The sequence below is a fragment of the Rattus norvegicus genome, chromosome 11 (genome assembly GCF_021556685.1).
Source record: "Rattus norvegicus strain SHRSP/BbbUtx chromosome 11, alternate assembly SHRSP_T2T, whole genome shotgun sequence".
NCBI classification, from domain to species: Eukaryota; Metazoa; Chordata; class Mammalia; order Rodentia; family Muridae; genus Rattus; species Rattus norvegicus.
Window position 1 is genome coordinate 17000610 of NC_141544.1, and position 27825 is coordinate 17028434.

Genomic DNA, 27825 nt, shown 5'->3' on the forward strand with positions numbered 1-27825 from the left:
ACCAAATAAAGGTTTACTTTCTAAAATGATCACTTCTGTTATGCTCAACCAACAAAAATTACTAATTTCCTATACTTTAAGGGTCTAAAGTGAACTCTTAGTAAAAGAGAATGAAGGTACTAACAGATTTACTATTGAGTGTAATGTGGCTCCCAAAACATTTATAAATGCAGTCAGAAAAATTTTACTATTGATGTGTGTCTGAAGTCCTGTATAGCTACATTTGACTAAAATATAAGCAATTACTTAATATTTGTGTCCCTGAAACCATCACCCTGAAATGTTGAGTTCTTGGAAACTGCAGGGAAAGAACGATGAGGTCCATTTCACTGACAACTATTGCCTGTTGGGTTTGCACCACTGGCAAACACTGATCCTGTAGCAATGCTCACTTATTTATTTATTCTTTAATTTTTTTTTCCCAGTCTAGTCCCTTCCGGTCCACCTTCCAACAGCTCCTTAGCTCATTCCTCCTCCTTTGTCTCCAAGAGGGTGTCCCCACCACCACCACCCCACCAGACCTCCCCACTCCCTGGGACCTCAAGTCTCTCAAGGGTTAGGTGCAACTTCTCTCACTGAGGCCAGACCAGGCAGTCGTCCACTGTCATCTCAGCTGCTGTATGCTGCCTGGTTGGTGGCCCAGTGTCTGAGAGACCTCTGGGGTCCACATTAGTTGACTGTTGGTCTTCTTATGGGACTGCCCTCGTCCTCCAACTTTCAGTTCTTAAAGGAGACATTTTCTGTTGTTTTTAAATTTTTAAGTAGCACAGCTATCTAAATTTCCATACAGAAAAATAACAAAAATGACTGCTTAAACTATTAGATATATGCAAAATTTCTAATCTTAACAACAGACAAAGCAACATAAAGGATTTAAGGAAAAAAGGATAAGAGCAATAATCTTTATTGAGTTTTTTTAAAAAAAGACAAAATAATATTAAAACTCAACTGTCACAAGTAAACAAAACAGTGACTTAGGTTAGACAACGTTATAATGTACGCCCAAACCATGTTTGGGTGTAATACCCCATGATACAGTACAGTGTTTGGACCCATTCCCACTCAGGAGCAATGAGAACTGGACACTGTAGATGTCAGCACTGAACACAGAACCGTTATGGAGTCTACGGCCGAGCCTCTGCTCTTCGCACCTATTGGTGTCTCCTTTAACGTCGTAGTGCACATCTGCGTTTGCTAACGGAGTCCAGAGGTCCAACTCCAGGTTAGCCAGTTTCCACTGATCAGGATTTCTATAGCTTCTGCTGGGACACGGTCCTTCAGAATGAACCTACCTCACTTTCCACTTCTAACTCTATGGCCTCCTCCTTTCCTCCTCTCTCCAGGGCACAGCTCTCTCACCTTCAAATGCTGCTCACACAGTGCTGAACGTGAGGCGGTAACTTCTGACAAAGTTGCAGTTTATTACCCAAACCACGACAAAACAGAAACATTTTCTTTAGAAATCTAGATCCAGTACTGTCATGGTAGCAGTGTTTCCTTTACAAGAATGGCTTCATTTACAGAGTTTAATGTGTATATTAATGCAATCCAAAATTCCAGCACAGACTTATAATTCATACAGAGAAAATCTCAGTTCTTGGAAGAAAGACCAAGTATATTTTCATCACTGTAAAGTGTTATTAATTCAGTGTCTTCTTTCTTCATTTGGCTAATTATATCCAATTCACTTTTATAAGCTTTGTAAGACAGATTGGGTAACTGTTTGGGTAACTCTCAATTTTATTTTAAAATGTAATTGTTTTTGCCAGGTAAATTAATTTAAAGATGTGCACAATATGTTTAAGGCAGGTGCCAAGCACATTTTGAAAGGTAATAAACTTACCAACTAGAATGTTCTCCCAAAGGCGGAAAAATGGAAGAAAAGTAAAAGCTCATGACAGTCTTTAAGACAGATGTTTAAATAGCACTCTTCTTTTAGATGGTTTAAAAATAATTTGGCAGCTGCACTGCCTGTGGCCCTAACATAAGTGTCTACAAAGGACAAGCGACAGATACAGAATTAACGGTATACCTTTAATATTTTTACAAGTCTCTTTAAGTTGATGCCTAATGGCATTTAACATGAATTCTGATTTCAGTGTAAAACAATTTAGAACACAACCCAACACTAAGTAGTGACACCATCTCCCTATGCCATGCAGAAAAGAACTCAGCTTGCACAGGTCTCAGGCTGCAGTGACTCTGGTTAAAGCCCAAAGTGTCCCTGTGTTTTGCATCACTGGCATTCTTTGGCAAAGGATTCAGAATAGCCATGGGTCAGAAAATAGCTGTTCACTCATGGTCTTCATTTTTGTAAAATGAATGTATTTTGTAAAAAGAATCTACACCGGACTCACTTTAGGCCAAAGTGAGAACAGTACGTATGGCTTTTTGTTCTAATCTACCCCCAAAGCTTTGAGCTGCCGTTCAATCTCTTCATCAGAAATTGTAGCCTTTGAAGTAGAAGCAGATGGCAAACTTCTGGCAGCCGATGGGGCTTTGGCCATCTACATTAAAGACAGAAATGGGAGAAAAACACAGTAGTAAGCATTTGGATGAGGACCGTGGACGCACTGTGTTCCAACACATACAGAAAACCATGCAGAGAGATAGCAGAAGGAAGCAGCAAAACAACCAACAACAGTGGCCCATGCTATTTTCACGAGAAGAAGCCACTGTTACCTTTCCAGAGATTTCAATTCCGATTTCATCAAGAACTTGATTCACGATGTCCTGGCTTTCCTCTTCATCATCAGAGCCATCAAAGATGTCATCCAGGGTGTCGTTGACTTGGAGGGAAAAGAAAGTGAGCAAAGCAATTATTTTCAAACGAGGGACAAGTTAGGTTTATATTTCTGGAACAAAAGCAAACTATACCTACATATCTTTAATGTTTAAGAAGCAAATTTAGGGGAAACAACAAACTACAAAATTCAACTTTCATCTGTCAATGATTTATACTGATAACCATACATTTGGAACAATGCCATTTTAAACACACAATCCTATAATACAACAAACCTCGGTGAAACTGATTACTGTGCACTGTGCCCTGAGTTCAAGCTTCAGCACCAAAATAAAAGGAAGGAAGGAAGGAGGGAAGGAAGGAAGGAAGGAAGGAAAACACAATGATCTGTAAAACTAGATCTTGAATAAACAAAATGCATGTGACAGTTACAGTTAGAGGCCTATAGTTTTTAAATATGATTCTATAAATAGTATCAACTGACCTATTAAATGTAGTCAAGAAAAAAATGTGCTCAAACTGTTAATATCTAGGTGATAACTACCCTTCTACCCAGTTATCGTCTTTGCATTATTTCTTATGTAGCATTCAAGATATAGGTAGCATATTTTAATAAAATATATGACTGAATATTTCATAGATTGACTCTAAGAATATATCAAATTTAGCCCTGCAAGTTTACTAGTGGTATCATCCTCTTTCTTTCCTTTCTGGAGAATGGCCACAGTACAAAAACTTTTAGAACTTTAATAATCATTTCAATATAAAATCGTAAGCAATGTCATGAGATGAGATCTCTGATCTAATATCTGAAATTGCAGATCTTATATCCAATAGGAAGGAAGGTCAGGATCTTCTGTGACCTCAGTGCCCACCAGGTTTTGCTCACACACACTGCTTCTGTAGTGCTGCCACTGATAACGCAGCTGGAGATTGGTAGAAGATTGAAAAATTGCCTAGTTACATATTAAGAAGTAAGTTTATAAAAGGTTAAAAGGTTGTGATAATGTAAAATATCAAAGAACATAAAAATAGGCACTAAGGCATAACTAAGATCTAAGTTAAGATCTCAATACTTGCATCTAGTATTGAGCAGCTTTGAGAGCAAACCATTTTGTCTGTATGTGGCTTTGGATTTTTCCTGGCCTGGCAAATCTTTACTAAAAACTTCTTTTACCTTTTTATTGGTTTGGGTTACTTTGTTGTTGTTACTCTGTAGTCAGCAAGAACCCACTGCAAGAATGTGATGCAGTGCTCTAGAAGCTTCCAGAGCAAGAATGTGATGCAGTGCTCTAGAAGTAAGCTTCTAGAGCAAGAATGTGATGCAGTGCTCTAGAAGCTTCTAGAGCAAGAATGTGATGCAGTGCTCTAGAAGTAAGCTTCTAGAGCATTCATTCAGCGGTGAGTAACCGGAGTGGTACTGCAGCCAGGCAGATCTGAGAGGGTCTAAAGGAAGAAGTACTGCAGAGGAGGTGCAGGGGGGAGAGAAGATGAGCACCCCAGAAGCCCAATCAGGAAACACGACTAGGACATAAGCACTTCTGACAGGCTGTGTCCCAAAGCTTTGACTGTGGACAAGTCTGAGTAACATAGCACATGAAATTTTTGGGAATACTAACCGAGAGAATCTGTATTCAACACTGCTTGGGTAAACAAGAACCTGAGAAACCAAGAACCAAGAATAAAACCAAAGACTACTGTTTTAGTAAACAAATGGAGTAACATCTGCTATACTCCTGAGAGCTTGGCTCAGGCATCATCAGAGACAGACAGGGACAAACAGAGACCCACAGGCAGATAAGAAGTGGAGAATGAGGGAACTTGGAGCACTGTGGCCTGAGATCTCTCTATCAAATCCCCGCCCTCCGGGCTCAGGAAACCTTGCAGAAAAGGAGGTGGGAAGAGCGTATAAGCGAGAGGGGACAGACGACAGGGAAACCAAGGCCCTCCAAATCAGCAGGACCAGCACATGTGTGAGATCAAAGAGACAAGAGCAGCACACACAGGGACTGCATAGGTTGGTAGCAGACAAGGCCCCAGAGGTAAGAGGAGAAGGCGACATAGGCATCTGTACCTAACCCAGAAGCAAACTCCAATTGAAAACCACTTGCAAATGAAAAGTTAAGTTTTCTCCAATGGAGTCTCACTGGGGACACAAACTACTCATAAGTACACTGCGTGCCCAGCAGTGTGGTCACAGGAAATGAACACAGTGGCATCTTTGGAGGCTCCTGTCTTATAAGGTCATGTCACGACTTGTGTTATTTTTTTAAGTCACCTTTTACACACACACACACACACACACACACACACATACACACACACATACACATACATACACAGAATATTATCTTTTTTGTTTTACCCTACAGGTCCTTTGTATAAATAATATAAATGTCTTCCAGTTTTGTGGGTTTTTGTGATTCCCGAGTGTGCAAACAAGTGAGTCTGTTTTGTTTGTTTTCTATTCAGTTCTTTTCTTTCTGTTTCTTTTGTCCTACTCCAATGTGTTAGCTTTTGTTTATTATATTATATTATATTATATTATATTATATTATATTATCTGTTAGACGTCCTGTTGTTTTCTATTGAGAGACAGGAAGGGATGGATCTCCATGGGAGAGGAAGTGGGGAGAAACTGTAAGGAGTAGACAGAGAAGAAACCAAGCAAGATATATTATAGGAAACAAAACTAAATTTACTTTCAGTCAAAGAAAAAGTATGTTTATTGACACTGACTTTATATGTACTGGCAATATTGTTAATGTACACTCTGTAAGGTTATTTTAATGAGTGTCATTTTAGATTGAAAAAGTAGCCAAGGACAAATGGCAGCAACTATAGCAGACATGATAGCTGCCCGACTAAGTGAGGACTTACGCTTTACAGATTAACAGACATTTAAGTTAAATTTTTCTAGCCTGCTATTAACTGTACTATAACTGAAAATTATCTCAGCATGTTAGATAAGGACCATTATACAAATAACAATTCTCCTGTCACTGGCAAATTTTCCTGAGAATGTTTCAAAAGAACCTTTCATGTTTTTCTATGGTAAGAAATAGAAGTAAACAACTGTTCTAACTATCTGTGAGAACACTCATGGTATACTACCAAGAAGAGAAGACAACACCCTCCCTCATATGGAATAAATGACTGTGAGTGCATGTGGTAATCTAGTGAGTTTAAAAGGTGCTATTTGCTAGACTAGATGCTAAACTGAAATGGGAACGGGTGAGCTGAGCTAAACTGGCTGAACTGCACAACTGGCAAACAGCCAGAAAATAATACCACGGAGCAGAATGCTGACACACAAATGTTTCAGTATTGACCAGCATGTTCTGAAGGGCCACTCATTCGTTACTGGTAAAATAAATATTGAGGTCATTTTGCTGGGAAGATGTTTGGGGCCTCATAGATAAATCTAAGCTATACTCTCAGTTTATTTAAGAATCAACAAAGTAAAACAGACTCGGTTTTTATTTTTCCAAAACAGGGGTTCTCGGTGTAGCCCTGGCTGTCCTGGAACTTGCTCTGTAGACCAAGTTGTCCTTAAACTCAGAGATCCACCTGCCTATGCCTCCTAAGTACTGGAATTACAGGTATACCCCACGACTGCCCAGCAAACACATTCAATTTTAAAGAAAGACTGTCAAATAAATTGAAAATCTGAAACCAACCCTCTTGATGAAAATAAATGTTTCATAAAGGTATATTAATAATAGGCAATACCTAAAACTATTTGTTTTCTTTTGTTGCTGGGAAGCAAACCAGGGCCTTAAGTTGCTAGGCAAACACTGCAATTGAGACACATCCTCGCATGACACTAAAGCTATTTTTAAGGGAAAGTGCATGTCTATGTGATGCTATGTTGAAAGTGAAGAAGGACTTCCTGACTGCCTGTGCTCTCACTTTCACACAGCCAGGAAGAGGCGGGGCACTCATGTACAAGAGCATCAGTAACAATGGCGGTGGAGGCCACTGCCCTTCAGTCACATTTCCTTCCATAGTATGTTTAGAAACTGAAGCCCAGTGGTATTTTGTGACATAAAAGCATAAGCAGGAGCCCCACTGCCTCTCCCCTGACAGGAACAGGGTTCAGTGGGACACCACACAGAGACTTGAAAACCATTGTTTATACTATGCAGTCAAATTAAAGCTGTTGTGGCCATTAGGTAGCAAAGTTATGGTACATGGTTCCCTCCTTCATCCCTCAGATCTCCCCTGGTCCGTCCCAGTCCACTTCATCTTGCTCTGTCTTTGGAAAAAAAGAAAAAAGAAACAAAAACAAAAGCAGACAGGCCAATAAAAAAAAGAAAATAGAACACAACAAACTAATACACAGAGGAAGGTGGGGAGAATAAGAAAAACACTTGAGAATCAGAGAACCAGAGAATCACACACACACACACACACACACACACACACACACACACACACACCACACAAAATGAAAATTGGAAGCTATCATAAATTATTATAAATATTATATATTACATAATATATAATTATAAATTATAAATAAGCAAAAATAGTAAAAAAAAACAAAGCAAAACAAACAAAATAAACAAAGCCAGACAAAGCATTATGAGACAAAGCCCTCTGAGTTTGTTTGAACTCCTTCCGAGTCAGGTTTGTGGCCTGTCCTCAAGTGTAGCTGTACAGGCAGAGACGCCATTGGAGAGAACTACCTTCTCCTCTGTGGGTGGATGTCAGTGGAGATATCTTCTTGGATGCCACAGGGAGCATGTTCACTTTCCCTTCTCAGTACTGGGACCTGTGTGAGCCCTATGCACGCTGCCATCGGCTCTGTGCATTATTGGCAGGACATATTTTATATGTTCCCTTCAGTTAACATCCTGACAGAATTTGAGTCATGATATGAATGTATTTCATCATAGTGTCATTTCTGTCTTCATGGTCTGTCCATCTGTGACCAGAACATGAGACTACTGGGACATGAACTTGGAACTTAGAACCCTACACATTTCTTAAAACTTACTCATTTCTTCAGTCATTTCCATTTTCATGTTTTCCTTCTGGAAATTCTGCATTGTTTGTAGTGTCTTCTGTGGATCCATTTTCTTGTTCACTGCTTGCATCGTCTTTAAGGAATGAGAGGAGCTACGTTAGCAACCTAGTTATGAAAGCTATACAGAGTAAGTCTAAGGCAGCACATCAAATACAGCCTCCACTGACCTAGTGTCAGGTCTAATTCAAAACTTGTCTCTGGGACCTAACGGCCTATCGAAATCTGTTTGACAAGACAGACTCATTCCCCACTACAGTTCTGTTGGCACACTGACCTTTTATATCTGTAAATGTGTGTACTGACCCTGGGACAGAACTGATACATATACTAGTCCCTTATGTGTGTTCCTCTCTAGTCTAAGCAATTTGCGTATACTGAAAATAAAGTTAAATGACATTTAAAGTACAAGAATTTCATGTGCTGGTTCCTTCGTTTTCCCTCCTGCTACACAAGAAAAAGAGTCACAGACAGCTCGATAACTTGCACAAGGCTACACTATTCCGTGAGTTTTATTTGGGTGTAAGTCAAGTTTTAGAGTCCTATACACACTACTACTCCCGTGAGCTGCCTCTCAAGGAGACTCTTAGAGCTTCCTGCAGGAAAGTCCTGGCATAGCCCTTTCAGCTGAACCACTTGAGTTCACGACGAAAAACTTGCTGACTAATAGTACATTCCTAAGACACGTAATTAAAAATTCCAATTCATATACACATACACAGCGAGCACATTAGATTTCATTTCTGAGTCTAACATTTACAGAAAGCAGAGAGGTAATTGTTTGCCTCAACACTTGGGTAAAGTTAATAATCTAGATATGTGATCTTCATATGACCTTGTTCCCAAATTAGTTAGACATTTAGTTCTGTTCGTTTGTAAGACTACAGAGGAGACCAAAATACTTGCTTTTGTGGACTTTCATCAATAACTGAAATACTCAGAGTCCCTGAAACACTAACAGTTAAAGCACTGACTGTGTACATGAACATGAGCACACACCCACGGTGTGTGCGTGTGTGTGTGTGACACATATAACATAATTAAATATAAGCTCTTCAGTTTCTGAAATGCAAAAGTTACAATTTAAAGTATTTATATGTGGTTCTGAACATTATTTACAAGTGAATCAAGAGTAAATTATTATTCAAAAGTAGTCAGAAATAATAGCAAAAAGGAAGCCACCAACTTTTCTGACAATTTATTGAAAAAAAAAATCAAAAACTGAAAACACTATTCTATGTCAATTCCATATAAACTTTGAAGCTACATGTGATCTTGGAAAATTGGGAATGTCCTTACTTTAATACCCCAATCACTAGGCTAGATACAATTACTTGGGTTGTGTAGTATTATATTAACAGCTAAGATTTTTACACCACAAATGCACCAGAAAGTATCTTACAATCTGATTAAAATATTAATATTTACATGCCCTTGAAACACAGACACCAATCTCCCAGTCACCTTTGCAGTGGTAGACATGGCACCGGCCATCTTCATCTGGGAATTCATCACTTTCGTTTGTGTGGACATAGATGTGACTTTTGAGCTTACAGCAAATGTTCTTGTCTTCTGTTTCCGTAGATGGACAAGCTGCTTAGCTAAAACCCTGCAAGCTTCTTTATTCCCAATCTTGGCCATCTTCTTAATTTCTAACTCCTAAGAAGAGGAAAAAGGATAAGGAAATAAAATCAAGGGGCGGTCATCAGAGAGTATGCAGAAAAATGTATGTAGCAGGCATAGCGACCCTGAGAAGAAGGTTATCTCCAGAGGTTCAGTCACATGTTCACATAGGACTGCGTGCTACCCTCAGCCTTGAAAATAAACAGCACGTGCATATAGCCCAAAAGAAAATAGGAAATGAAAATTAAAAAATGGGTAAGAAAAGCAGTCAGTATGACAAAGAATAGAAAGACTGAGGTAGTAAAGTTAACAATACAGATAGCTACTGGAAAGACTACACTAATACCAGAGCAAATAAATTCAAGAACAAGAGTTATTGCCTGAAGTAAAGAGGATTATCTCATAATTCTGGGACTAAAACTAAGCTATCAGGTAATTCCTAAGTTTGTGCATATGTGTGTTTCAAAATATGTTAATCACAGCTGACAAGAAAGAAAGGAAAGACAGTCAAATAACACAATGTGCCCTGAGAGACATCAACCCTTCTCTTAAACAGGTTGCTAGAATTGTTTCAGGCACAGTTGTTTTCTCTTATTCATACCAATGTGTCAAGATCCCATGATGCCTGAAACCGCAAAGCTACACCTTCACTGTTCTGGGTTTGATTCTTTTCTATATAGACATAACTAAGACAAACTTCTGCCTCCCTTTAAGGAATGTACAGCTTCCTCGGCTACGTCAACATTGTCAGCAGCATCTTGGGAAAGTCCCATTGTTAAAGTAAAGCATGGTTTAACTGTGCAAGTGCTGCAGCAACTGATCTAAGATACCAATGGGTGGACAGTGTCTATAGTGCAGACGCTGGACAAAGAAAGAGCAGAGTCACTCACGGGTGGGATAGAGGTTGGGAATATGACTTTCATTAATAACTGAACAGGGTGTAACGTGTAGGTTACTGGGGGAAGACTCATGTCAATCTAAACTGAGTTAGTGGGAGGAGTGTGGGATGAACACAATCAAACCACAGTGTGAAATCTTAAACAATTCATAAAAGTATACCATACAAAGGTTCTAAGACAGGAAACGAAGACAACAGCCTTCCTTATTGATGATGCTATGATTCACTGATGTAAAAGTCTCATGGCACGTACAAAATTTACAAGAATAAATGAGCTAAGGATTCAAGATACATATAAAAAAGCTTGGCACATCTATATATATATACCCGTCAAAAATAATCATACATTTATTTTTTTCTTAATATGATAGTATTCCCCCCAAAAATGAAATAAAATAATAAAAAATTTCAGAGATTTAAAAAAGTAGAGATGTATAAAAACATTCATGGACAGTAAAACTTATGGTTAATGTTAATTCTTCCAAATAATTCACACAGTTAATGATACTCCAATCAAAATCTAGCCATTTCTGTAGAAGTGACAGGATTGTTAATGTTTGTGATGGAAATGTGAGGCACCTGAAATATGCTAAAGCAGGGGTTCTCAACCTGAGTTGAGAACCTCTCAACCTGAGATTCCTTTGGCAAACATCTAGCTCCAAAAATATTTACATTGCCATTCCTAACAATATTTAAATAACAGTTATGAGGTAGCAACAAAATAATGTTATGGTTGGGGGTCACTACAAATGAGGGACTTGGTTAAAGGGCTGCAGCATCAGGAAGGTTGAGAACCACTGCCCTGTAGGATTCTGAGCAAAAGAATGTGCCAAGGCGAATGAGGAAGTTTCTCTGACTTTAAGTCCAGCTATGTAACCACAGGAACTCCAGCAGTTCTGCACTGGGCTTGAGGACAGTCCTATCAGTGCTGCACAGAGTTCAGGAAGAGCCCTCTCTTCAAATATGACTTGGTACAGATAAGGCAAGAAAAGGTGCTATACAGGTTACAGATCTCCACTCCCATGAAGTGCACCCTTCTATCTAGCACCACAGAGAAACCAGGCTCTCCCAGCACCGAAATAAGAAAAAAAAATACAGTTGTTACTTTTTTAAGTGTTCTAAAAGAAACATAAGAAAAAATGATATTGAATTTTTCTAGTAAAAGATTTCTTAATGTATAAAGAGTGTTAGCCACAGAAGAAAATTGTAATTATTTTCATCATACTAAATCACTTTTCTGTATCAAAAGACATTTAAAAAATGGAAGACAAGGTCAAGAACCTACACAGCACATCTGCAAAGCATGCGCTTCATGAGGAATTCGTACCCAAGCACACATAGCTATTAAGATAAAATAATCAAAACACTGGTGAGGAAGGAGATGGTTCAGTGGCTATGAGCGGTTGCTTGCACTTGGTTCCCAGCACCCTCTATGCTCCCAGAACCCACAAGTGCAAGGAGAAGCACAACTGTTTGTAACTCTACCCATAAAGTAATCCCACCCTTATGGGCAACAGCTGCAATTCTCATCCACTGCCAGTGCAAAGAAAAGATTACAAAGGAGCACCCATTCAGAGCCTGCCCCACATGTGGCCCACACATATACAGCCATCCAATTAGACAAGATGGATGAAGCAAAGAAGTGCAGGACGACAGGAGCCGGATGTAGATCTCTCCTGAGAGACACAGCCAGAATACAGCAAATACAGAGGCGAATGCCAGCAGCAAACCACTGAACTGAGAATAGAACCCCCGTTGAAGGAATCAGAGAAAGAACTGGAAGAGCTTGAAGGGGCTGGAGACCCCATATGTCCAACAATGCCAAGCAACCAGAGCTTCCAGGGACTAAGCCACTACCTAAAGAGTATACATGGACTGACCCTGGACTCTGACCTCATAGGTAGCAATGAATATCCTAGTAAGAGCACCAGTGGAAGGGGAAGCCCTGGGTCCTGCTAAGACTGAACCCCCAGTGAACTAGACTATGGGGGGAGGGCGGCAATGGGGGGAGGGTTGGGAGGGGAACACCCATAAGGAAGGGGAGGGGGAGAGGGGGATGTTTGCCCGGAAACCGGGAAAGGGAATAACACTTGAAATGTATATAAGAAATACTCAAATTAATAAAAAAAAAAAGATTACAGACACTTTGCACTGTTTCACACTTTCTTATATAAGGTTAAATATGTATCTCACTTCTCGTAATTAACCAGAAGAAATGAAAATGTTCAAAACTTGATTTGAATATACATAGTAACTTTACTTACTGGAAACTCTGGAAACATTTTGTGTACTTGGGTGGTAAACAGATAAATTAGGAAACGTGTACCCATCATATATGCAGCAGGAATGATTAACCTCAAAATAACTGAAAGGAATCAGAAAGGAGTCTGTGATTTCACCTGCATACAATTTAGAAACATACACTAACCTAGGGGACGTCAGTATTATTCTCACTGAAAAAAGAGACGGTGGATGGACAGAAGGTATTTCACCGTGGAATGACAGCTGTGTTTCTTACTTACCTAGAGTAACAGTTTCAGGGACTAACCTTACATCGGAGTATGAACAGTATACTCTAAATATGTGGAATATACTGCTTCTCTCTTACTGCTCAGTAAAGCTGATCTGAGATTAGGAATAACATGCATTCAAAAGTGCAGCATAGAGAAAACTTTAAGATGAGCCATATTCATCTAATTAAAAGTAAACTGTCATGGAACAACCATCTTTAAAGACCACCCAGGAGCTATGATACGACTCATTACTCTTTTGTTTTATATGACTATTTTTAATTTTAATGTCAAAAGGTGGCTCTGTTTTAAGAAATATTTATTCCTAGACCATTCATAAGACTTACAAAACAGAATAATTTGTTTCTGTACCAACAGAAACAGAATTCTGATAAAAAACAACAAAGAACACAATAACACAAGAGAAAATTCAGCAAGGCATTGAATGCTGTTTCTTCCTAAAGGAAATCACTTACCTCTGGTAAACTGCTTCTTAAGTTAGCTAATCATTCAGCACTAATTACTAACGGATCCTGAAGTTTTTGCTGAAGCTCAGTTCTACTCACCAGCTGTTTCTCCTGTTTCTCTAAGGCTGCTCGGTCCCTGATTATGGCCCTCTGTGTGCCCCGCAGCTCTCGATTCTGCTCCTTTATGACATCTAGGAGAATCACAAAAGGAACCTGAAATCATGGTTGTAAGACTTTCCTTAATACCACTTCAAATACTGGACTAAGAATGTAACACGAAAGGGAAACTATGATTTACTAGATGTTAATTTTTCTTTCAATTTAATATCCTATGAACTAATCAAATATTAAAGCATCTATTATAATGATAGAATATATAAAGAATAGAAAGATTTGTAGAAATATGCAGAGCTTTTGAAATTGACCCATATAAATTTATGTTACAGCATTTTATACAGCTGCATGTGGTAAGGTAACCACATCCCCAACCCCGGCACACACAGGCACCCCTTCACCTCTTCGTGCCAGCACCATCAGTCTGAAACAACAGATTTTCCAATGATGCAGATGCAGATTTTAACTACAACTTACAAAATGGGAAACTTAAAAATTCTTAGAAAGAATACTCTCAAGCTATATACATGACAGAGGACTGATATCCAGAACACATAAGGAACTCTAAAAACTCAGTAGCAAATAAACAATAAAACTGAACAAGAGACTAAACTAGATATTTCTTGAAACAATATACTCAAGTGATCAATTAGTAATTGAAGATAATTCTTAACACACTCATCCTGAGAGAGACATAATATAGGGCAGAAGCAGACTGTCAGGTGAGGAGGACTATTCCAGAGGAGGAGGCTAGCAGTCAGCAAGGATGTAAGGATAGGCGCCCTCACACGTGGCCCAGGAAATGCAAACCTGAGCAGACATTACCAAAAACAGAGTTGAAGTTCCAAAAACCTTAGAACTTTAGCTATCAAATGACTTAACAGTTAATTTCTAGTTATGTATCCAAAGTGAAATCAGCATTATAGAGACATTCACGCTCACAATTTTAATGCAATGCTATTCATAAAGCCAAGAAATGGAAGTAACTTTAGTATGCATTACTAAAAGAATAGAAATGATATAGAAAGAAGATGGGTTTGTAATTCTAATAGAATATTATTCACGTAAATAAAGTTCTGTCATCTGTGACAACCTGGATGGAGCTGGAGTCCTGTGGACTGAAGACCCTTAGGTGAAATAGGATGGATACAGAGAGAAAAGTACTGCAGGACGGCACTGGCAAGTAGAAGCTAAGAGAAGTGTCCACAGAGGCGCAGTCTACTATGGTGCTTTCCAAAGGCTGTGGGGTCTAGAACAGTTGGAAGAAGTGAAGAATGTTTTCCTCTGTGGTTGGAGTGGAAAATTCCCCCAAAGGCTCATGTGTTTGAAGAGTTATATCCAGCTATTGGCACTATTTCAGGAGGCTGTGTAATCTCTATGAGGTGAAGTCTGGCTAGAACAGTGGTTTTCAACTTTTGGGGGATGCATATCTGATATCCTGCATATCAGATATTTACATTATGAGTCATTGCAGGAGCAGAATTACAGTTATGAAGCAGCAACAAAATAATATTATGGTTGTATTATGACCTAAGCAACTGTATTAAAGGATCTTAGCATTAGAGAAGCTGAGAGTCACTGGCTAGAAGAATGTGTGGGGTCTTCTAGGTTATAGTTTAGGCCAGTTCTGGTGTGAGCTCGCTTCCTGTCAAAGGGATGTGACCAGCCACTTCACACCCCTGCTACTGCAGCACCAAGATTCCTTCCACCATCCCTTTCCTGCTTCAAATGTGCAAAGAAAATCTTTTCTAATCTGCTCTTTTGGGTATTTGGCACTTTTTTGTTTTTTTTTTTTAATTTCTTTATTATGTATATGAATACACTGTAGCTATATCTTCAGACACCAGAAGAAGAGGGCATCAGATCCCATTACAGATGGTTGTGAGCCACCATGCTGTTGCTGGGAATTGAACTCAGGACCTCTGGAAGAGCAGTCAGTGCTCTTAACTGCTGAGCCATCACTTCAGCCCGGATATTTGGTACTTTAATGATACAGGTCTACGTTCCAGTGGGCCACTGTACTGCCGATAACAATGACTGCAGGGCACAGAGTCTGTATGCACTATGTGAAGATGTGTCCTTCCTTGCCTGCCTTATACACCACTGATTGGGTAAAATACAAAGCCCAAGACCTATTAGCAAAGGGCAGACTAGAAGGTGGGACATCCGGGAGAAACAGGAACTCTGAGGAAGAGTCAGGTGCAGGCAGATTCACCACCCAGTCTCAGAGCAAGTCTGGCATATGAAACTCAGGAGAGGTAGCCATGTTGGAGACCTTAGATTAGTATAAATGGTATAACAAATTACCAGCTAGCCGGGAATGAGCCTACCGTAAGGCCTATGCATTCATTTATTAATAAATAAGCTTCTGTGTCATTATTTGGGAATTGATGAGGGCATAAAAAAGCTCAGTAGTTACTTAGTTTCACAAAGCTAAGAGAAGTATGAGGGATTTTCTTATCTGAGCAGACAGATATATTTAACCATATTTAAACTTGATATAATATAAGTGCGTATTAAAATGACAACCCATTCCAGATGTATACTTTTTGTTTAGTATCAGTTAAGAATCAAAAAGAATTTAAATCAAGAAGTTCATCTGCTGACAGCTAGATGGGGTGTGGAGCCCAGTCCCTTCCCAGAAGCTTTGTTTCCTACCCCATCCCTAGAAGAGATGGTGGTAGAACCTATCGGCCGGGAACACTGCTGTGCTGTGCTGTGCTGTGCTGTGGGGTCAGGATGGCAGAGCAGCCGGTGAACAAGGAAGGCCCTTTCCTGCGCTCTGAGAGCTGTGGCAGTAAACGCTCAGTGCTGAAGGACCAGCTGTAGAGTACTGGTCAGAAAGGTGGCCTGGGACATGAATGCAGCTCTAGTGGGACAGTCTCTGGGAGAGCCTTGTCAACCGCGTTTTTGAGGCTGGATAATTAGTACCCAGCCAGTATTAGTAAAATACTGAGTTAGACACTCAGTTTCTGTCTACGATGAGAGCCCAGGCTAGATGAGGTTATCTTAGGTAAGAAAAAACATATTATAATGAGACCAAACAGTTTAATAAAAGATAATTCAATTTTACTTTAATTTTATGTAACTATGCAAACATTAGCTGACACTGTATATCATAAAAGGAAAAAATAAAGAAAATTAACTACTGCATATTCCACAGCCCCACAGTTGTTAATAGATCTATTAATATTTAAACAGTTCTAAGCTATAAACTCCGAGCATCTAATGTTACATACTAAAACATAACCATAACACTTTAAAACATATTATGGTAAGTAGGAAAAGACAGTAAAATGTCATTTCATATGAGGCAACAGGAGCAGTCTATAAAACAAATTACCCCGCCATTGTCCTTAAGCAATCCTATAGGAAACTCATTTAATGGCTTGGTCTTTTGGATAATTCAGAACAAATAACATGAAAGGCTGAGATACTTTTAATGTTTTAAAGGTCAATTTGATTTTTCACCTGATTTACTTCTTAGTAGACCTGATTCCATTCTAAGATCAGAGCTTTTTAAGAGCAGAGAGTACATACGATGAGATAAACACCCTGAGAACTGTCAAGCTTAATTTCAGGGGTAGAAGATAAGGGAGGGAAAGATGGGGTAGGGTTGTGTGTGTGTGTGGTGTGGGGTGTGTGTGTTGTGTGTGTGTGTGTGTGTTGTGTGTGTGTGCTCTGTGTGTGTATGTGTGTGCTGTGTGTGTGTGCTCTGTGTGTGTGTGTGCTGTGTGTGGTGTTGTGTGCTGTGTGTGTGTGTGTGCTCTGTGTGTGTGTGTGCTCTCTGTGTATGTGTGTGCTCTGTGTGTGTGTGTGTGTGTGTGTATGTGTGTGTGTGTGTGTGTGTGTGTGTGTGTGTGTGTGCTCGTGGGAAACATACACCTTGCCTTTTGATCAGGCTTCTCCCTGAAAGAACTAAATGTCTAGGAGTCTCCCTGCCTGACATGCTCCTCTCCAGCACTGTCATTACAAGTGCTGCCACCATGTCCAACTTTTAGGTGGGCCCCAGAGGATCACCATGGTTTTAGACATGCTCTTTACTTCCCTGTTCTGTGTGTTAAAACATGAAACCCTATCATTAACCTCTAGGTAGCATGTGTCCTGCTTGTGGCCCCAACCTCTTCAAAGGTAACAATTCTCACAAAATGTACTTACTATCCCTAAACTTCCTAACTCAACACTGCCCAATGCAAGGCCCATGTAAAAAGCCACACTTTCCTTCCTTAGATTTTTCAGTTTAGCCTGTGAACACTTTCCAACCGCTATCCAGCTCTGCAAGAGGAAGTTGCAGAATCCTGTGTCAGGATGTAGTCCTTTGCAAAAGGCCAGTACCTATAAATTAAGCTCAATATCCCTTTTATTTCAGAGATTTCTCAGACTTAAGCAGTTAAAGCAATATCGTTGTATGCTTATTTGTATGCATTGCCACAATACCATCTCAATATATTATATCTAGGAGTGATCTTATGGCATACAAATATCATGAGATATGAAGGGATAAGACTATGAAGCATATTTAACTTATTACCTTAAATAAAACCTATTGGTTATGAGGAAGGATACAACTTAACATTAGTAAAATCTAAGCTATGACAGGTATCTTTGCACAGTGCATACATGGATCTTTGAAATAAGCCATCATTTAGTTTGGGACATGTAACAGTGGCTGCTCCTTGGAGCAGTCTCATTGCCCTCCCTCCCCCTTTGCTCAGTTACTCTTCTCTCCGCCTCTTGCAAAGACAGTACCCTGAATCTTTTTCTGACATTCTCATTTCTAAAGAACACCACCTACATGGTCATGATATATAAAATTACTGCTCTTCAGAGTTCTGCAGAACCCAGAATATAATAACTCTCAGATAGTATGGGACTATAACCGCTCCATATGCTCTATCATGTGCATCAGCTAAGTTTTAAACACAAGAAAAGCAGTATGCCTATTTAAACAAAATGCTAGAAATCAAAGTTGCTTGTACTATTCCTGTTTATTCTAAGAGTCAGAGAGCAAGAAGGTAGACCATCCCTCGGGTTGAAGAAGAAACCACTCAGCACGTTGCCTTCCTCCTGACTATCACTCACTGGTAAGCCCTCTTTAACACACTCCCATTCCACCAGATTAAAAGTTGATAACTATTAGCCCCTCCATCTATCTTCTCAGGGTCAATTGAAATAACCTGATTCTTCCAACTCTCACCTTCTGAGTACTGTCTTTTGAATGTAAGCATCCAGATATAGTCCAGTAGAATGCTAATTTGAACCTTTGCCAAGACAGTGGTAGAAACCAGTGCAGGTCACTGCTGACATGGAAGAGACGATGTTTCCTTCCCACATACCTCTTGCTTCTTAGGCAATAGGGTGTGCCCTGGAGGACTTAAAACCACCCCTTCAGTCACTTTGGAAGGCTGTTGTGATGGGCTTCACAATGTGGCATTTGCAAACTGAACATTTCCAAGATTTGTGTACGTGATTCAGCATGCCAACTAACCCTCTCTCCAGCCTATGTCAGACACGACCTTAACAATTACCCAGGTCAGCTCCATGTTGGGTATTAAATGACTATCTTAAGCTTGTCAGGATCTTCTCTTCATGAAATCCTGGTATTACTACCTGGGTGTCAAGATCATAGCCTTAAGCTTTGAGACTTTGAGCCTTCTTAGGACCCAAACCAGTTGAGTTTATATGTCTAGAAAAATAAGTCTAAAAGGTATAAACTTAAACTAAGAGTCTCACACTATACTTTTCCACTGAGATTTGAAGCCAAATCCTATCTTGACTTATAGCTCATTTGCAGTATGCTGAGCATATGCATATGATTTGGACATTTGAGGATAAAGCCAAAAAGTGATAATAAACTATAAATAGAATGATGTTAATTCATTTTCAAGAGAGTTTGAAGTCTGTTTCAGGCCTCCAGGCAGCTCAGGATTCCTATCAGAAGAGATGCAGTCTATCACACCTAGCAGAGTGTACCTGGTCCCTAGCAGCTCTATCACTCGGCATGCTGTGCGGATTCACACGGCATGGGGATTTCAGTCTGAAAACAGTCTTATACTTTTAAATACATTTCTTTAGGGGAAATCACTTTATTTTAGCAACCTCGATGCTTACTAGTTATCCTAATTAGCTATCACATGAACTGAGATCAAACTTAAACTATGTAGGCTGGAAAGTTGTCTCAGTGGTTAAGAACCCTTGTTGCTCTTGTAGAAGACGTTGATTCTATTCCTAGCACTACGACTGTCTGTAACTCTAGTCCCAGGGAATCCAACGCCCTCTTTTGACCTCTATTGGCACTAAGCACATACGTGGTACACACACACACACACACACACACACACACACACACACACACACGGGAGGTAAAACACTCATACACATAAAGTAATAAGAGAAATCTTTAAAAAAAAACATGAGCTATCTCTCTATTGTGTTTTATTGGATGATACTTTAGACTTTCTCAGTAAAGTACAGCAGCTAGCATCAGTGATAAGTGTGGACATCATAGCAGTAGTGCCAGAACTATCCAAACGCCAGGAATATCTGTGAATAGAAGAAAAACCCTGAATGTGCAGTTCAAGGAAAATCAAGCAAAATAGTGAAAATGGGCCCTGGCTATATAGATATACAGCCTTCCAGTCAATGAGAGGAAGAAACCCTGGGAAAGTGGTATAAAATTGAAAGCAAAGAAAAAGAAGCATTAAAGGTCACTCCACAGAAGGTTCTAGAAACCACACTGAATCAGGCAGAAGGGAATAAAAGTGAGGAAAAACCAGAATTTCATATTCAATCAAATCAAACTGATTTCTCGGGCTATAGAAACAATAATACAACGTTCTAATACACAGTATAGCAAAATCAAAACTGACAATAAAATTCGGGATGGAAGATGATGTCAAAAACTTAACTCTAGCCACAAGAGATAAATAACTCAGGTAAAGTTTCAGGGATGATAAATTGGATGAATACGATAAAAACACATTATGGATATGCATACAAATATCATAATAAAGCCTATTATTATTCATAAGATAAATTAATTTACAAAAAAAGGGCTGGGTTCAAGTGAAACCTCAGGTGGGAGAAGCAGAATACTGGAGTGTTGGGAGCAATGCCCTTGAAGCCCTCCATTGTTGATGTTATTATTATGGTTAGAACTAAGTATGACCGCGTTCAGGGAAAATCCCCAGCCAGCTGCAGAAGACTAATACAAATCTGGTGGTCAAGATGAATAATCATATGATAAAGTTGTGACCTTGCTGAGAAATACATCTGACGTCAAGATACCCAATGTGATGACCTGTATAACCTTTCTGAAAAACCAACATTCTGCTGACTAATAATATGACAATCCTGTAACCTTTCTAACATCCTGTTAATGTCAGTCAATTGCCTGATCACATGAATATTGTGTCCTTGGCCTGCGTAAATGTTTCTTACTTGCCCCTGCCCTCTGTTACCCCTGTTATGGTATAAATTCAGCCTTGGGAAAAATTAAATTGTCGCCTTGATCAGACTCTTGTCTTGGCGTCCTTCTTCGCATCCCTTGTCCCCCATTCTCTTCCAGGTACACTCTGCCTCTGTCATTGACACTGAAGACAAAATGAAAGAGAGACCTCCGTGGAAGGAGGAAGCAGATTGTTATTCCATTTCCAAGAGGTGTCAAAGTCATCAAAATCTGAGAAGTTCACTCAAGCAAAATCTTAAAATCTCAACCCCTTGAAAAGCTAAGGAAAGCTTCTTGAATGGGCATATTCCAGCAAACGCAGTCTCATTTGCTCTTGTCATGAGGTGGGTAGGAAGAGACAATAACAAGCTAGACAATCCCCTAGAGTTATCTGCTCTGACAATGCAGAGAACTTCTGTTAAAGAGAATAGGAAACATCAAAGGTTGGTACTTGATGATGCTGGTCTAAAACTATTCAAGAAAAACAGTGTGGCAAGCATAGTGTGCCCTTGAATGCCACATTCAATTAGTTGTTTTTCTTTGGTATATTAAGAATGTAGGGTAAACAGTATAAAATGTGAGATCTACAATATTCAGGATAATAATCCCCAAGAGGACACTCAACATTCTATACAAGATTTAAATACTGTAAATACCACAATACTATTGTCTTTTATCCTGGGGGGTTGGGGAAGAAGATGCTTTTTATTGCTTAGGTAAAAATAAAATAGGCGAGACCGTTTCTGCGCATACCCTTGCGGGTCACTGGGACTAGCCTTTGGGACTAGCGCTAATTTATCTCAGTGGCTCCACGCTGCCCCCAAGTACTCTCTGACTCAGGAGGGTCGCCACCACGCCAGTTTCACACAGAGACCGCCTATGCAGCTCTTACTGTGGGCTCTGCTCACATCCCCAGCATCTACCCTGAGTCCCAGTGGTGGTTACCCTCCTGTAACTCTGCTGCTGCTCTGTTTACATTCCCAGCATCCGCCCCCTAATAGTTATGGTATAAACTCCCAACCGCCTGTTAAACTCAGGACTCAACAAACTACAACCCAGATATAAATCAGATTTATATGTTAAATTCCCAATCCACAATATATCCATGTAATAAACTTACAGCCAACTGATAAGGATATAAACTGCCTACCTAGATAAGATAAATTTGCCAACAGAAATCCACCCCAACTACCTTGGCAATTCAAGACCACCCAGATCTGAGTCATCTTTCTCCATCTCCATCTTGATTCTCCTTCCTTCTCCTTTTCTCCCGCCTTACAAAAGCTTTGTCCCCCCTTTATTTTTTTTACATGGCCTTGACCAAACTGGTGTCAGCCTTCACCTGCATATAGGCATCAACCTACATTTTCTGAAAGGGATTCGGTTGCTATAGATGGCACTTTCTTTCTTATGGATTCATAAATGAGGGAGGGATCACAACAACCTTCTTGATGTATTTATTCCAACTTAGCCAAAAATCCACCAGCTGTGCATAACGGGCTAGAAAAAAGAAGGCGGAAGGGGGAAGGGAGAAGGGGGAAGGGGGAAGGGGGAAGGGAGAAGAGGATGGGGGGGAGGAGGAGGAGGAGGAGGAGGAGGAGGAGGAGGAGGAGGAGGAGGAGGAGGAGGAGAAGAAGAAGAAGAAGAAGAAGAAGAAGAAGAAGAAGAAGAAGAAGAAGAAGAAGAAGAAGAAGAAGAAGAAGAAGAAGAAGAAGCAGCAGCAGCATCAGCAGCAGCAGCAGCAGCACTACTGCCCTGTAGAACATTCTCAAAGTCTCTGCAGGGCTCAAGGCAACTGTACACGTCATCAGGCTCTAGGGTCTAGGGTATGTGACTTTTGACTGGTAAGTGCTATCATTTTAAGGTTGTGGTCTATATGGTTGAAGACTCGAAACAGAAGTGGAAATCAGGGAAGACTTAGAAGAAGCCTCCTTTGGTAGCATAAAAGAATTTTAGTTCCAGTGAAGGGTGGTAGGGATGCAGATGTCAAGCTATAGGAACAGAAGTGATGTGGTACTTCTGCGACTTGGGGAGGCAACTGGGAAAACTTCCTGAAGAAGGACCAACTTGAAGGGGAAGGAAGAGAGAATTCTGGGTTCAGGGGAGTTCTAAGTAAAACTATGTTAGGGGGAGACAAATGACTTTTCAGTATGCTGATGAACTAAAGAAGAGTCCGAAATGTGGCAACAATGTGGCATGTGAGAAGAAGGAAGGCAGCCATTGTTGAAAGACCTTACTGTTGGGTACCAGAGATTCAGTGGAAAAGTATACTCTGAAGGAGCAGCAGAGTCAGATTTGAGCTGCCATAAAACAATCACACAGTGAGCTTTGCAGATGAACGATGTAAAGGGCTGAGAAGGTGCAAGAAACTAAGGCAGAAGGCTGGTTGCTGAAGTGCAGGACAAGGTCAGAATTACAACAGGGAGCTGCAGGCACACAGGAATGCACCACGTACGGCCGGGCAACAGGGGAAGATCTGACAATTAGTGACTCAGTGAGGTGAAGGGAGGAGGTGAACTAAGCACCAAACACAGCGGAAGGGGCAGCTGGGGAAGGAGTGGACTTTGAGAATTAAGTTCCCTTCGGGATCTCTGATTTTGCTGCTATAGAAAACTACACGCAGACAGTCAGCAAGTTAGTAGATATACTGGTCTTCAAAAAAATAGAGAAACAACTTCTAGGTATGATGGCACATAAATGATAACTACAGTGAAAAGTAGGTGATACAGAGAGATGTACATGGTGGCCCAAGACAGACCTGAATACCCTAACGATTGATGGATAGCTTTAAAAAAGAAAACACCAAACACAAAACCCCAGCCCAGAGGAAAGTTATGAGTGCTGAAGCTGGAAGGAAGGCTCCACAGTAGAGAACCCATGTTGAGTTCCCAGCACCCATGTTGTACATACAGCTCCAGAGGTCTCTGCAGGTACCTGCAAACATGTAGCATGCACACATGCGCGTGCAAACACACACACACACAAACATACATACACACACAAATTATACATACATATACATATATATGTATGTGTATATATAATATATATTATATATATATATATATATATAGAGAGAGAGAGAGAGAGGGAGAGAGAGAGAGACAGACAGACAGAATATTTGTCATTCTTTTCAATATGGAAACTAAACTTTTACTACTAAATCAAAGAGAACAATCAGGTTTATAGGCAAAGGTGAAAAACAAATGGACAATTTCACCAAATTAACAAGATTACCAAAGTAAACTGTGTATCCCCTGTGACTGACTTCTAAGAAAAAGAATGAGCTCTTCTTTCTGCTACTCAGTACATTTCTGATCTCAAAATGTACTGAGACCGTCTGCACTCAGTTTCCCAGTCAATCCAAAGGTGTGACAGTGTCCTATCACAGGCTTCGTGAGAACTGACTAAGCAGAGCACACACAATTGCTAGCTCAGTACCAGTTTACAGAAATTCCTAAAATTTGTCTTTATTGAAGACTGGTAGGAATTACAGTGTTGAAGCAACTTAGGCAGTTACCTATTTACCAGGCATGGAAACAAATGCCTGCCACTCCCTTACTGAGAAAGCTGAGGTACTGGGGTCATTAGGACAAGCTGGACTACACTGTTAGATCCTGTCTCAAGCAACCAAACCAAACCAAGCCAAACCACACCACATGCTACTGTTTTTTCCAGGTCTGGGTCAAAGCCACTGCCTCCTTCACCCATTAACTCTATTCCTAGTTCCACCTCTGTCCCAGCACTTGACTTGCTCAAACCCAGTTATGATAAGTCCTAATGGAATGCTGGCTGAACAGGTTCATAACTCTCTTCAATAAATAGGTCACTATGTGCCCACATAGAAGAAAAAACACATCATAAAAAGTATATGTGCATATAATACAACTCAGAAAGAGGAAATCCAGTGCTCAATTGTACTCGACTGGAAAGGCACCCTTCTCATCAGTGGCTTTGAGATAGACCTCTCATTAATTTCTGTAACAAAGTATACACGAAAGAGACCTGTTCATCTCTGTGTCAAAATGAATTAAACATAATTCTGAATTGTAATGTGTTGTAATGGTGCCTCCCTTTTTAATTTACATGTGCAGTAGTCTTTGATGATATAGTACATAATTCTTCCAGCCAATCCAGAGACAAAAAGATTCAATGACTCCCCAGGTGCATAAGCAGCTATCTACTTCCTTTATACATCAGCATTTCATTACTGCTAGAACAGGTTACAAAGTCAGCAGACAGTGAAAGATCTTGTGATCAATAACATGCTCTAGGAACTGAGAGAAATGCATAAAAATACATTACATTTCATTATGTACTGGCTCATTACTGAGAGGAGTGCTGTCACCTTTTATATAAAACAAGAGCCCTTTCCTTTAACAAGGAGAACAAACATCAGTAAAGCTCTAACGTAATCCACAATTAAGGCATCAGGAAGTGATCTGAATTAATATGATAATTTAAGAAAATGCCAAGTCTGCAAATTGGTAGATGAAGTAAATTTACCTGGGATCCAAATTTACATTCAGAAATGTCAGAACCAAGATTTTTTAATTTAGTGGGTATAGTAGCTAGCAAAAGTCCTTAAGCCTCCCCCCCACCCCCCATAAACAATTCTGTTCAGAAAAAAAAAAAAAACCAAAAAGAAAACAATCTTATCATTAGGACTAACCCAACTGCAAAGGAACATGAAGTCAGACACTTCCCTGCACATCCTCATTGTCTTTTTCTCTGTCCCCTAAACTTCAAGGATATGTCACTGGGTGTCTAAAAATACCAGAAAGCACAGAGCCAAGGTCTGTCTTTGAAAATGTAACAGACATTAAGCAATTAAAACTAGAATATTTGTATTTTACTGTTAAAAAATACTTTTGAATTGTGGCAACAGGGTGAGAAAGAAACACACTTTTTGCTGTCCTTAGTCAATCTCATTATCACTATAAAAATTATAGTGAATATCTATTAAAGATTATTACAATATAAAACTTAAGCAACAAGGAGATGATTGTTTCCTACCCCAAGAGGGAGTAGAATACAGCATCACAATACTAGTACAGAAACACACACACACAATACAAAGTGTCATGTTAATGATTAAACAATATTCTCAGGAAATCACAGAAAACGCCCACTTCATGTAATTGTGTTATACCACATAGCAACTTAATAGCTATTCCAGAGGTGGAAAATGGCACTTCTCAATTAGTAAAAAGTCAGCATAGTGAAAAAACAAACATCAAACAAAAAGCAGTCACTCAGAATAACCAAAATTGCATTATACTGTTTTATAAGCTGGAGATAAAAATGGCACCCTGTGTTAAGATGAAAGGCCATGTAGCAGGGTAGAGATGGTGTCTTTGTTATCCTCCCCCCAAATCTGGCACTGGAACAGTGAACACAAAGAAATGAAGGAGTTACCCCAACTCAGGGCTGAGCTCTGGGTTTGTACCAATCACAGTCTAGCTACCACTGCTCCTTTTGTGGCTGGGTTAGACCCTTACAAAGGAGGGATTATTTGGCTGAAGCAACAGCAACCTGGGCTCGACATGCAATGGAAAGCAATTTTTAGATAACTTGGTATGAATTTAATACCTGGGACAGGAATGTATAGCATACACACTACACCACAGCCTGTGAAAGCCACTAAACTTGTACATTCCAACACATCCACTTTTTCCCTCTTCATAAGATGGCACTGAGCCACCTGAAACAATGTGTTTTTAAAAATGCGAACTTCTATGACAATTACACAACACTCACTTTCGTTGGCAAAAGATAACCACAGAGGAAAAATCTGAACTATGAAAATGATACCCAGACCCTTGCCTTGGACTTATTTTTGTCTGCTGGAGTCTTTCTTATGTGTAATGCTGAGGTGTTTGTAAAGATACTGCCAGCCTGGCCACAAGTTCATTTCCTAAGTGGACCTGCGGCGACCTCCCGCCTTGTCCCCTAGTAAACACACATCCCTTTCTGATGTCAGGAAGTGGGACGTCTTCACGGAAGAAGGAACCAAGGAGCAGGAAAAAACCAACATGAAATCCATCAACTCGCCAAGTCTAACGACAACCAAGAGCCAGCACTGCTCTGCCTCCCCAGAAAGCTGAGAAACCCTCTCGGGGAACGGTGGTGGGGAAGAGAAAAAGAAAACGAGGGTGGGGTGAGAGCAATCAGGAGGGCGAACCGGCCAGGTGAGGATGTAGAGCCGCAGTGACTCAGCCATGGTCACCTGTGGGGCCGCCGACCCGGGCCCACCTCGGGGGACAGCACGGGAGCCAAGGCCAGAGCTCCCCAGAGACCCCAGGCGGGTGAGCCGGGCCCAGAACTCACCGTCCACGGTCTTCTTCTTGAAGAGGGACGCCATGGTCAGCGGCCGCGTCCGGGCGGCCCAGCTCGGCCCGGTTCGGTCCGGCCCGGTTCTGGGGCTAGGTCGGGTAGAAGGACAGATCCCGGGGGAGGCACGCAGCGGCAGGAGGAGAAAGACAGGGTCTCCAAGCACGACCTGTGGCGGGCGTGGCTCTGCGAGGCTCCCGTGAACGCGTCCTCGGTGCTCAGGTGACCGGGAACTAAGACACTTTTTGGAGAAGTCACTTCTAGGCGGCGCCTGCGCACTCTGCGAGCACGCCTGCGCATTGCGCGTCTGAAGCCGCAGCGCTGCCCTCACTTCAAAGGCTGCCCGCTCTTCCCGGCTTCTGGTAGCCACGCGTCCGGACCAAGGTTGGCGGGGTAGGCGGCTCGTGAATCCGCAGGGTGCTTGGTTGGCTTGGTTGTGCTGACCTCCGGCACAAGTGAAACCTGACCCACGCTTTCCTTGCTGTTCCTGGATGTGGGAATTAGGGATCTTGGGGACCTGTAGGGGACTGCTGACCTGTGACTGATTGACTGAAGTCAATAGGACTTCCCTTGCCCTCAATGCAGGGCCTTAGGGGGATGCTTTGCTAGGCTAGTGAGGAGATCTTCCCAGATTGCCCAGATGCTACCTGACTCCAGC

The 27825-nt window shown here is 40.7% G+C and overlaps 1 protein-coding gene across 1 annotated transcript; it reads right to left on the minus strand.

The window, feature by feature from the left end:
• Positions 1-872: 872 nt before the first annotated feature.
• Positions 873-27408, minus strand: Chmp2b (charged multivesicular body protein 2B). Its single transcript, NM_001398813.1, has 6 exons — positions 27165-27408; positions 13373-13464; positions 9240-9434; positions 7749-7851; positions 2683-2789; positions 873-2507 (listed from the first exon to the last, which is right to left on the minus strand). The coding sequence occupies exons 1-6, from the start codon at positions 27196-27198 to the stop codon at positions 2397-2399; spliced, it is 642 nt and encodes a 213-aa protein (NP_001385742.1). The 5' UTR covers positions 27199-27408; the 3' UTR covers positions 873-2396.
• Positions 27409-27825: the final 417 nt, after the last annotated feature.